At 42.2% G+C, this 12701-nt stretch overlaps 1 protein-coding gene across 3 annotated transcripts in view; it reads left to right on the forward strand.

The window, feature by feature from the left end:
* LOC124554094 (protein LZIC-like) overlaps window positions 1-12701 on the forward strand; it is a 99325-nt gene that overhangs the window by 14972 nt on the left and 71652 nt on the right. For all 3 annotated transcript variants that reach the window (XM_047128159.1, XM_047128157.1, XM_047128158.1), the window contains one exon: window positions 1631-1766. In XM_047128159.1, the coding sequence (XP_046984115.1) occupies window positions 1631-1766 (136 nt within the window). The remainder of the gene's footprint in view (window positions 1-1630; window positions 1767-12701) is intronic.

Below are 12701 nucleotides of genomic sequence, written 5' to 3' on the forward strand. Positions count from 1 at the left end.
CCCATGAATCTGTGAGAAATTAACATATTTTGCCCACAATCATCATTCTGTCCCTCACATTTTGATTTTGTACTACATCTCAAGTTGTCGTGCCATTTCGCTCGCACTTTGTGATGCACGTATTATCTGTATCGTAGCAAAACTGTGTGTGCATGAAACTCGAAACATATACTTTTTCCTCACAATATGCCACACTTGTTGTGCACTGGTCCTAGCATGGTGTAAGGTGTAAAACTTATTTTAGTTAGGCATTCTTGAACAGAACTAATAATACAAGTTGAACTAGGGTACAGTGGCAGCAGGGTCATAATTCTTCCCAGCAAAAGGACACTGTGGCTTAGTTACTAGTTCTGTTCAATGGTGCCTTGCTGATTTTGTTTATATCTCTTGATGAAGCCACTCTGGCTGTATTACCTTAGAGTAAGTTTTAAACCTAAATTGATAATATGATGGCAGTTTTTGTGATCATAGACTGTAATTAAAGAAACAAATTCTGTTTTAACTACTTTTTAACATTAACTGAATTTTCCAGTGGTACTTGGCAGGACACAGTATTAATATTAGAAAGAAAACACTTCCTTATGTTCTGCAAAATTATATGTATTTTGCCACGAGCTGGCTTTCAGCTTCTGAGGCCATATTCTGGTCATAACTGAATGTCGCAAACAGAGATAAACGTGATGTGCGACGTACACAGATATTATTTGTACACGAGATACAAAAATGACAGTGTTTACATAGGAAAATATTACAATAATTATATTGACTAAAAGAGTAGTAAACAAAGCTTTTATGTGGAGATACAAACAACAAATGATGGAAAATAAAATGAATGTACTGTTTGAATCCGCCATTTGTAATGAAAACTTAATTTAATAATGGGGAAAATGAGTCTCATCATTTAATACCAGGCTGGCATTCTGTGTCGTGTTTTTTGATTTCTCTTATTTGCAGTAGGGTCATCTTTCTGCTTTTTTTTGTCAGAATGTAAAACTTCACATTCTACAGTTTAGTTAGGGTAATAATTATAATATTTTTCTACGTAAATACTTTGTTATTTTTGTGTCTTTTGTGCAGATAATATCTGTGTAAGTTGCACATCATGTTTATCTCTGTTCTAGCATTCAGTTGTCACCTGAATATGGCCTGAGAAGCCAAAAGCTGCTTCGTGACCAAATAAATATAATTTTGCCAAACATTGAGAAGTGTTTTCCTTTGCTGGCCACTGTGGCCAAGCGGTTCTAGGCGCTTCAGTCTGGAAACTGCAACCGCTACAGTCGCAGGTTCGAATCCTGCCTCGGGCATGGATGTGTGTGATGTCCTTAGGTTAGTTAGGTTTAAGTAGTTCTAAGTTCTAGGGGACTGATGACCTCAGAAGTTAAGTCCCATAGTGCTCAAAGCTATTTGAACCATTTGTTTTCCTTTCTAATATTAAGTACTTTTGTTTTATGACATGCTCTACATTGTTGTGAATTTATGGAACACCCCCCCCCCACACACACCAAATATAATGTGTATCTCCAACAGGTCATCCCCATTGTGCTGTGTGTTGCTGGCTACAATTGGCTATAAAATTTTAAATTTTCTGACCAAGATGCTGTGTAGTATAGAAGCTGTATTGTTGCTTCAGGGACGAGCTGGATGCCGCTGAGTACGAGGAGACGAAGGAGGAGACGATGGAGCAGCTGCGGGAGTTCAATGCGTCCCTCTCCAAGATGATTTCCGGAGACATGACTCTCGTGGACGCACTTGCCTCCATGCAGCTGGTGAGTGAGTGCTGGATAGTCCAAATGCTGGACTAAGAGAACATGTTTTGTCCCGCAGTCACTAATAAGATTCAGTGCATTTCAGTGCTTCGGTGAGCAGGAAAATGGGTTCCTTGATCACCTCATCTTTGATTTATTCATCTGCCAAACACACTTTTTTCACTATATCGGCATTACTTAACTGCACAACTTCCGATTTATCGGCGTCCGATTTCACCACTTGCAGATGTTTCCGTCATCTACATCCTCCTGACCATAAATTCGTATTTGAAATGTGAAATAGTTGTTCTAATTATATGAGAGTACTTGAGATCTCACTTTTTATTTTTTCAAAAATTGTCAAACTGTGCACAGATAATTCGTACCCATGTAATCAGGAGCTTGCTGCAGTTACAAACATTTACATCAACAATTAATAGGTAATATAACATCCTTGATTATAGGTAAAAAGTACTTTCCATTAAAGTCACAGTTTGTTAGCCCGTTTCAATCTTAAAATAATTCAGCTTGTACTCACACTTTCACTGTCCTTACAACACTAGTTTCATTCTTGCTATCATCACTCTGGAATATTTACTGTGAAGTTTACTGAATCTGAAACATCTTTTGAGATGAGTGCCATTTTTCACCATGCACATTGGTTATTATCTTAGGCACATCAGTCGCTACCCTTCCTATGCATTTTGCTCATAACTTCTCGTTACATTACTTTATCCCTAAGTTTTTCATTAACATATTTTCTTTCCTATCACTTTAACTACATACTTTCCATCATCATTTATCACACTTGTAATAATCACAGTACTCTATATAACTTGTTTCCCATGAGATTCCTTTTGTTTCCCATTGAGTGACTGTAGGAAGATACTGGATGACTCAGAAATTTCTACTTGGTGTGAAGAATGGCAGCATGCTGTAAATGTAGAAAAGTGAAGTTAATTTAGATGAGTAGGAAAAACAATCCTGTCATGTTCGAATACAGTATTGGTGGCGTGCAGCTTGACACATTCAGGTTGATTACGTATCTGGGTGTAACATTGGAAAGTGATATGAAACGGAACAAGCAAAAAGGATTCTTCATAAATGTAATTAGGCTTAATGTTAAAAGGGTCCATAGAGATGTGAATTTCAGGTCATACCTTGATTGCATACAAGAAAGTCGTACCAGTCATAAAAAAAAAATCCAGCAAATTAATCAAGTAGCACGGGAGATGCCTTGTGGGTGAGACATGAAAAAGTTCTAAGTCAACCGGTACCACACCAGGTAAACAGGGCCTAACCGAAAAAACCACAAATGTATCATCAAATAATTGTCAGCCTAATGGTTTATATACCAACTGCAAATGACTAGACATGTAGCCTGGGATTAGGAAACTAAAATGAAGGCATAAAAGCTGTCAAATGCCAATTTGTGAACCTCGGACATAGCTTACCATGTAAATGGCCTGACTGCCAGACATTGTGGATGCCTGGCAAGACATGTCAATAGACTGCCTTGTGGACCGTAGTAAGACACCTGAGTACAATATATGTTGTAGAGTGGCTGCCACTGGTGTGTGGTATGTTGGTGTGGCCCCTTTTATAGTTTACACTGTTGTTGTTGTTGTTGTTGTTGTTGTTGTGGTGGTGGTGGTGGTCTTCAGTCCAGAGACTGGTTTGATGCAGCTCTCCATGCTACTCTATCCTGTGAAAGCTGCTTCATCTCCCAGTACCTATTGCAACATACATCCTTCTGAATCTGCTTGGTGTATTCATCTCTTGGTCTCCCTCTACAATTTTTACCCTCCACACTGCCCTCCAGTACCAAATTGCTGATCCCTTGATGCCTCAGGACATGTCCTACCAACTGATCCCTTCTTGTAGTCAAGCTGTGCCACAAACTCCTCTTCTCCCCAATTCTATTCAATACCTCCTCATTTGTTATGTAATCTACCCATCTAATCTTCAGCATTCTTCTGTAGCTCCACATTTCTAAAGCCTTTATTCTCTTCTTGTCCAAACAATTTAACGTCCACGTTTCACTTCCATACATGGCCACACTCCGTACAAATACTTTCAGAAACAACTTCCTGACGCTTAAATCTATACTCGATGTTAACAAAATTTCTCTTCTTCAGAAACGCTTTGCTTGCCATTGCCAGTGTACATTTTATATCCTCTCTACTTTGACCATCATCCATTATTTTTCTCCCCAGATAGCAAAACTCCTTTACCACTTTACGTGTCTCATTTCCTAATCTAATTCTGTCAGCATCACCTGACGTAATTCGACTGCATTCCATTTGCTTTTGTTGTAGTTCATGTTATATCTTCCTTTCAAGACACTGCCTATTCTGTGCAACTACTCTTCCAGGTCCTTTGCTGTCTCTGACAGAATTACAGTGTCGTCGGCAGACCTCAAAGTTTTTATTTCTTCTCCATGGACTCTTATAACTGCCATCTGGTTTCTGTACAAATTGTAAATAGCCTTTCGCTCCCTGTATTTTACCCCTGCAAACCTCAGAATTTGAAAGAGAGTATTCCAGTCAACATTGTCAAAAGCTTTCTCTAAGTCTACAAATGCTAGAAACGTAGGTTTGCCTTTCCTTAATCTAGCTTCTAAGATAAGTCGTAGGGTCAGTATTGCCTCACATGTTCCAATATTTCTACGGAATCTAAACTGATCTTCCCCGAGGTCGGCTTCTACTAGTTTTTCCATTAGTCTGTAAAGAATTCGCGTCAGTATTTTGCAGCTGTGACTTATTAAACTGACACTTCGGTAATTTTCACATCTGTCAGAACCTGCTTTCTTTGGGATTGGAATTATTATATTCTTCTTGAAGTCTGAGGGTATTTCGCCTGTCTCATACATCTTGCTCACCAGATGGTAGAGTTTTGTCATAGCTGGCTCTCCCAAGGCCGTCAGTAGTTCTAATGGAATGTTGTCTACTCCCGGGGCCTTGTTTCGACTCAGGTCTTTCAGTGCTCTGTCAAACTCTTCACGCAGTATCATATCTCCCATTTCATCTTCATCTGCATCCTCTTCCATTTCCATAATATTGTCCTCAACCACTTCGCCCTTGTATAGACCCTCTATATACTCCTTCGACCTTTCTGCTTTCCCTTCTTTGCTTAGAACTGGTTTTCCATCTGAGTTCTTGATATTCATACAAGTGGTTCTCTTTTCTCCAAAGGTCTCTTTAATTTTCCTGTTGCACCTACGGTACGGCTATATGTATCGTTGAGGCACACAACCCTCCCCAACAAAGGCAAGGTCCGTGGTTAATGGAGGTTAGCCATTGTATAATTCCCAAAAGTAACAGAAAATATTTAGGTTCTTTACACACTTTCATGTTAACATAGTGGTAACTATCAACGGTAGGTGAAGTTTTTTATTAATACTGCCTTAAATATACAGAATAATCACAATACAACACTGGTAATCCAAGCCTGAGAGACAAGCAACACTTTCAGGGTCACACAACAACAACAACAACAACAACAACAACAGGCATCAACAGGTGCGACAACGTAAAGGTATACAGGGACATATTGAGAAATTTCCCTCCAAGAATATGCGTAATTTACCGGCGCAGTAATATGTCTTTGAAGTCGAAATTGAGGTGAAACTGTTCGTGATAGGAAAAACTGAAGACAGATTTGGAATCAGCATAAAAAGTTGAAGTATTATCACATAATATCAGTGATCTGATACCTTGCAGATCAATGTAATCTGTTCGCCGGCCGCTGTGGTCGGGCAGTTCTAGGCGCTTCACTCCGGAACCATGCGGCTGCTACGGTCGCAGGTTCGAATCCTGCCTCAGGCGTGGATGTGTGTGATGTCCTTAGGTTGGTTAGGTTTACGTAGTTGTAAGTCTAGGGGACTGATGACCTCAGAAGTTAAGTCCCATAGTGCTTAGAGCCATTTGAACCATTTTTGTAATCAGTTCAGTTGGACTAGGGGACCCAGTTCATTCCATGTAAACACATCCCACACCATTATGGGGCCATCATTAGCTTGCAAAGTGCCTTGATGATGAGTTGGGTCTATGGTTTCATGTGGTTTTTGCCACACCTGAACCCTACCATCAGCTCCTACCAACTGAAGTTGGGACTCATCTGACTAGACCATGGTTTTCCATTGATCTAATGTCCAACTGATATGGTCACAAGTCCAAGGGAGGCGCTACAGGCGATGTGCTGTTCGCAGAGGTCCTCTTGTCCGTTGTCTGCTGCCACAGCCCATTAAGGGATATGTTCGTAGTACATTCCACAGTGATTTCTGCAGTTATTTCACGCATTGTTACTTGTCTTGTTAGCAGTAGCAACTCTTGACAAACGCTGCTGCTCTCGGTCTTTTAGTGAGGCCCGTTGGCAACTGTGTTGTCTGTGGGAGAGGTAATACCTGAAATTTGGTATTTTCTGCATACTCTTGACACTATGGATCTTGGAAAATATATATAGAGCCTAATAAATTATATTATCCTCATAGTCACCATCGTGTTAGCCATCATCTTCATCTATGGGAGTATCTTCTGAATACAGGTTTTGAAAGTTGATATTATGGTATAGTTCTATATCATATTTCCATAAAGTTTCATTTCTATATACATTTTATGTTCATTTGTGGCAGCAGTTTGAGTTTTACAACAGTACGAGGTGCCTGCAGAGCATTGCTTACAGATTGTTAAATTATTGGTGAGAGGCAGCAGTTGTCCATGAACATTAATTTAATGTTGTCTGCCTATGGTTACCCCTAATACTTCTTATAGAGCTTATCTAAAATGTAAAAAAATCTTGGCCAAAAACAGGCATGTGAACATTACATTGAAAGTGCTCCCAACAAATGTAAACAGCATGGGATATCATCAACCAATATAATTCACAAACCCATACACAAGATGCAATGCTGGTCCCAGAAGTAGTAAATAATTATTTCCTAACCTCAGTGAGCGAGCTGACAAACAAAATCAAGCAAAATGGCACTTGTGCACTAGACCATCTTGGTGCTGTGCCCCATAGGACGTATACTTTCCACTGGAATGTTGTCACCCCAGAGTATATTATAAAAGCTGTGGCAAGGTTCACCAACTCCACAAGTATGGACTGTTATTGGTTTTCTAACTATGTAATCAAAAAAATAATACATCTTATCTGTCAACCCCTTTCTTTCATTTTTAATGTGTGTTTAGAATCCGGAGTTTTCCCAGATGCACTCAAAACTGCTAAAGTGATACCAGTCTTTAAAAAGGGAGATAAGCATCTGCCCCAAAACTATCGACCAGTTTCTATTGTCCCAATTTTCTCTAAAGTTTTTGAATATGTAATATACAGTCAACTAAATAACCATTTTGATAAGCATAATCTCCTCTCCAACAGACAGTTTGCATATCAACATGGTAAAAATATCACTACTGCTGTCACTGAAGTTGTTAACCAGGTACTGGCAGAAGTAAAGCTGTGAGTACCGGGCGTGAGTCGTGCTTCGGTAGCTCAGTTGGTAGAGCACTTGCCCACGAAAGGCAAAGGTCCCGAGTTCGAGTCTCGGTCGGGCACACAGTTTTAATCTGCCAGGGAGTTTGTTAACCAGGTGTTAACTGCATTCGAAAATAAAGATCTAGTATCAGTCGTACTTCGTGATCTTAGCAAAGCCTTCGACTGCATACCATCTAACACCCTACTTGCAAAACTGGAATTTTATGGCATACACAAACCATCTTTAGATGTAATCGAATCATACTTAAGTAACAGGAGACAGTTTGTATCAATTAAAAATAGATGCTCCTCGCTGCAGAAAGTTCGGACTGGAGTGCCTCAGGGCTCGGTCCTTGGACCTTTTCTGTTCATCATTGCAATTAATGACTTACCTTACCATGTAGGAGCAAATTCAATTGTGTTTTATGGAGATGAGACAGCATTGCTCAATACACACCGTGACACAACAGAACTGCATCAGGCAACACAGGAAAATCTAGAACTAGTAATGAATTGGTTTTCTTCTAATGAACTCCTATGTAATCCTGATAAAACACAAGAACTAATTCTGGGTTTAACTACAGCTGTTGAAAGCAAATCAGTAAAATTGTTAGGATTCCACATTGATTCAAAATTAAACTGGGATGAACACATTAGCCATATCTGCAAGAGAATAGCAAGAGTGTGTTATCTCATCTGGAGACTGACAGATGTAGTCACTGATGAGTATCTAAAGGTGGTATATTTTGGCCTGTTTCAATCACACATTTCCTACGGCATATTGTTATGGGGACATTCTTGCTTTGTCAGTGAAATTCTGAAAATTAAAAAAAGAAAGTAATCTGAATAATGAGCAAAGTTAAGCCCAAGGAACACTGCCGCCCCCTCTTTATCAAGCACATGATATTAACTGTTGTGAATCTATACATCTACACAGCACTGCTTTATGTCAAAAGCAACTTAAATGAGTTAGAGACCAGAGAGAACATACATCCCCACAACACCAGAGGCAAACTGGACTCCGACATACAAAGACACAGACTTACAAAGACTGCAAACTCACACAAAATAATGAGTTTAAAACTCTTCAATAAACTTCCAGCATCTGCTCGGTCACTGAACAGTAATATTTTCAAACGTAAGATTTATGACTGGTTACTCAATCACCCATTTTATAAGATAACTGAATATTTTGAAATAATCATTGACATTAGTATATAAGAATATTCCTAAAAGAAAAGGAATTAAATTGTAAAAACTTTACTGTAAAATTATTGTTAAATGTATATTTAATGTTCAGACCTATTCCGCTGTAAGTGGTCAATGGTGAATAAGCTGAATACTGAATATGTTTTTGTTGTTGTTGCCTTTTCCAGTCCAAAGGTCAGTTTGATGCAGCTCTCCTTACTAGCCTGTACTATGGGTGCCTCTGCATGTTAACATAAGTACTGCAACCGACATCTGTGTGAACCTGCTTATTGTATTAATCCCTTGGTTGCTGTCTGCAATTTTTGTCACACATACTTCCCTCCAGTACTAAATTAACAGTTCCTTGGTGTCTTAGAATGTATCCTATCAAGCCAGCCCTTCTTTTAGTCAGGACGCACCATAAATTTGTTTTGCCCCAATTTCATTAAGCGTATCCTCATTTGTTGTTCAGTATTCCCACATAATCTCGAGCATTCTTCTATAGCACCACATTTCAAAAGCTTCTGTTCTCTTCTTGTTTTAATTCCTTATTGTTCACATTTAACTGCAGTACGATGGTACATTCCAGACAAATACCATCAGAAAATACTTCTTAACACCCGAATTTGTATTAAACCTTAACAAATTACTCTTTTTCAAAAATACACTCCTGGAAATGGAAAAAAGAACACATTGACACCGGTGTGTCAGACCCACCATACTTGCTCCGGACACTGCGAGAGGGCTGTACAAGCAATGATCACACGCACGGCACAGCGGACACACCAGGAACCGCGGTGTTGGCCGTCGAATGGCGCTAGCTGCGCAGCATTTGTGCACCGCCGCCGTCAGTGTCAGCCAGTTTGCCGTGGCATACGGAGCTCCATCGCAGTCTTTAACACTGGAAGCATGCCGCGACAGCGTGGACGTGAACCGTATGTGCAGTTGACGGACTTTGAGCGAGGGCGTATAGTGGGCATGCGGGAGGCCGGGTGGACGTACCGCCGAATTGCTCAACACGTGGGGCGTGAGGTCTCCACAGTACATCGATGTTGTCGCCAGTGGTCGGCGGAAGGTGCACATGCCCGTCGACCTGGGACCGGACCGCAGCGACGCACGGATGCACGCCAAGACCGTAGGATCCTACGCAGTGCCGTAGGGGACCGCACCGCCACTTCCCAGCAAATTAGGGACACTGTTGCTCCTGGGGTATCGGCGAGGACCATTCGCAACCGTCTCCATGAAGCTGGGCTACGGTCCCGCACACCGTTAGGCCGTCTTCCGCTCAAGCCCCAACATCGTGCAGCCCGCCTCCAGTGGTGTCGTGACAGGCGTGAATGGAGGGACGAATGGAGACGTGTTGTCTTCAGCGATGAGAGTCGCTTCTGCCTTGGTGCCAATGATGGCAGGTGAGCGCCACAATGAGGACTGCATACGACCGAGGCACACAGGGCCAACACCCGGCATCATGGTGTGGGGAGCGATCTTCTACACTGGCCGTACATCACTGGTGATCGTCGAGGGGACACTGAATAGTGCACGGTACATCCAAACCGTCATCGAACCCATCGTTCTACCATTCCTAGACCGGCAAGGGAACTTGCTGTTCCAACAGGACAATGCACGTCCGCATGTATCCCGTGCCACCCAACGTGCTCTAGAAGGTGTAAGTCAACTACCCTGGCCAGCAAGATCTCTGGATCTGTCCCCCATTGAGCATGTTTGGGACTGGATGAAGCGTCGTCTCACGCGGTCTGCACGTCCAGCACGAACGCTGGTCCAACTGAGGCGCCAGGTGGAAATGGCATGGCAAGCCGTTCCACAGGACTACATCCAGCATCTCTACGATCGTCTCCATGGGAGAATAGCAGCCTGCATTGCTGCGAAAGGTGGATATACACTGTACTAGTGCCGACATTGTGCATGCTCTGTTGCCTGTGTCTATGTGCCTGTGGTTCTGTCAGTGTGATCATGTGGTGTATCTGACCCCAGGAATATGTCAATAAAGTTTCCCCTTCCTGGGACAATGAATTCACGGTGTTCTTATTTCAATTTCCAGGAGTGTAGTTTCCTTGCAATTACCAGTATGTATTTTGTATACTCTCCTCTTCGGCATTCGTCAGTTATTTTGCAGCCCAAATAGCAAAACGCATCTGCTACTTTAATGTCTCTGCTGTAATCAGGTATAAGTACAAAACGGCTAGTAGACTGAACACAACTTTATTTCACGGGAGCATTAACAATTAGATACAGTATTTAAGTAACATTCAGCAGGAACCAATTACATACACAAGTAGCTGTAGTAATACGTATTGAGAACTGAGGCCGAGTATAACTTGGTTAGACATGCCCCCCCCCCCCTCCCGGCCCCCCCCCCCCCACCCACTCTCTGTGGATGGCATAACACCGCCATATGTACGACATTTTGGAACTGCATGCATAACTTGTGTTCCTCCTCTCTTAGGGAGACCAGGAATTCTTGAGACATCCATGCTGTCCTCCTTGCCCACTGGCCTCCAGCTAAAGTGGTTTGCTGCAACAGGAGTGTACAGACTGAAGTGCTTCGAATGTGGACACATTCTGCACCCACCTTCCCATGTCAAACTGTACAGTGGCTGTTTCCGTATCGACCTCAGGCATCGGGTCTAGTGACAGTGCTTGTGATGCTGATGGTACTGTTATCAGTGGTTGCTTGGCAACAGGTGACAGAATCGCTGATAACGGAATCCCCTGTGTGGGTGTCGCAGGTATGCCACTTCTGCCCTCTGGCATTGACAGCTGGAATCCATTTAGGGCGATGTCCAAAACCGCATGTCCGACAGCCACACCTGGCAGGAAGAGGGGCAGTTGCTGCACGGGTTGATATCCAGGTGGGGGACACAGGAAGTGTAGCAGTGTCCTCGGCTGGCGCCCCTGGAGTAGCTTCACTACTCTTGTTGCTGAATGGCATGAAATGGTACAAGGAGAGAAACCGACCTAAGGCAACAGTGGACAAAGAGTTGCAGTAGATTGTGGATGAAATGTTGGGGCAAGGATGTGACGGATATTGAAAATTGTGCACCATTGTCTGACACTAAAGTCGTGGGCAGGTCTTTGAATGAAAATATTTTGGACAAGGCTGCAATGGTGGCAGTTGCGGATGTGGAAAGACAACAAACAACACGTGGAAAATGAGAATATGCATCGACAACCGGCAGCCAATAAGCGTCCAGAAAGGAGCCGGCAAAATCGATGTATAATGAACAATGTAAGAGCATATGGACTATCAGACCAATTGTGTGATTGGATTGAAGAGCTCCTAGATAACAGAACGCAGCGTGTCATTCTCAATGGAGAGAAGTCTTCCGAAGTAAGAGTGATTTCAGGTGTGCCGCAGGAAAGTGTCATAGGACCGTTGCTATTCACAATATATATAAATGACCTTGTGGATGACATCGGAAGTTCACTGAGGCTTTTTACAGATGATGCCGTGGTGTATCGAGAAGTTGTAACAATGGAAAATTGTACTGAAATGCAGGAGGATCTGCAGTGAATTGTCGCATGGTGCAAGGAATGGCAATTGAATCTCAATGTAGACAAGTGTAATGTGCTGCGAATACATAGAAAGAAAGATCCCTTATCATTTAGCTACAAAATAGCAGGTCAGCAACTGGAAGCAGTTAATTCCACAAATTATCTGGGAGTAGGCATTAGGAGTGATTTAAAATGGAATGATCATATGAAGTTGATCGTCGGTAAAGCAGATGCCATACTGAGATTCATTGGAAGAATCCTAAGAAAATTCAATCTGAAAACAAAGGAAGTAGGTTACAGTACGCTTGTTCGTCCACTGCTTGAATACTGCTCAGCAGTGTGGGATCCGTACCAGATAGGGTTGATAGAAGAGATAGAGAAGATCCAACGGAGAGCGGCGCGCTTAGTTACAGGATCATTTAGTAATCGCGAAAGCGTTACGGAGATGATAGATAAACTCCAGTGGAAGACTCTGCAGGAGAGACGCTCAGTAGCTCGGTACGGGCTTTTGTTAAAGTTTCGAGAACATAGCTTCACCGAGGAGTCAAGTAGTATATTGCTCCCTCCTACGTATATCTCGCGAAGAGACCATGAGGATAAAATCAGAGAGATTAGAACCCACACAGAAACATACTGACAATCCTTCTTTCCACGAACAATACTAGACCGGAATAGAAGGGAGAACTGATAGAGGTACTCAGGGTACCCTCCGCCACACACCGTCAGGTGGCTTGCAGAGTACGGATGTAGATGTAGATGTATAGTCTCGCGCATACGAAG

The sequence above is a fragment of the Schistocerca americana genome, chromosome 11, assembly GCF_021461395.2.
Source record: "Schistocerca americana isolate TAMUIC-IGC-003095 chromosome 11, iqSchAmer2.1, whole genome shotgun sequence".
In the NCBI taxonomy this organism is placed as follows: Eukaryota; Metazoa; Arthropoda; class Insecta; order Orthoptera; family Acrididae; genus Schistocerca; species Schistocerca americana.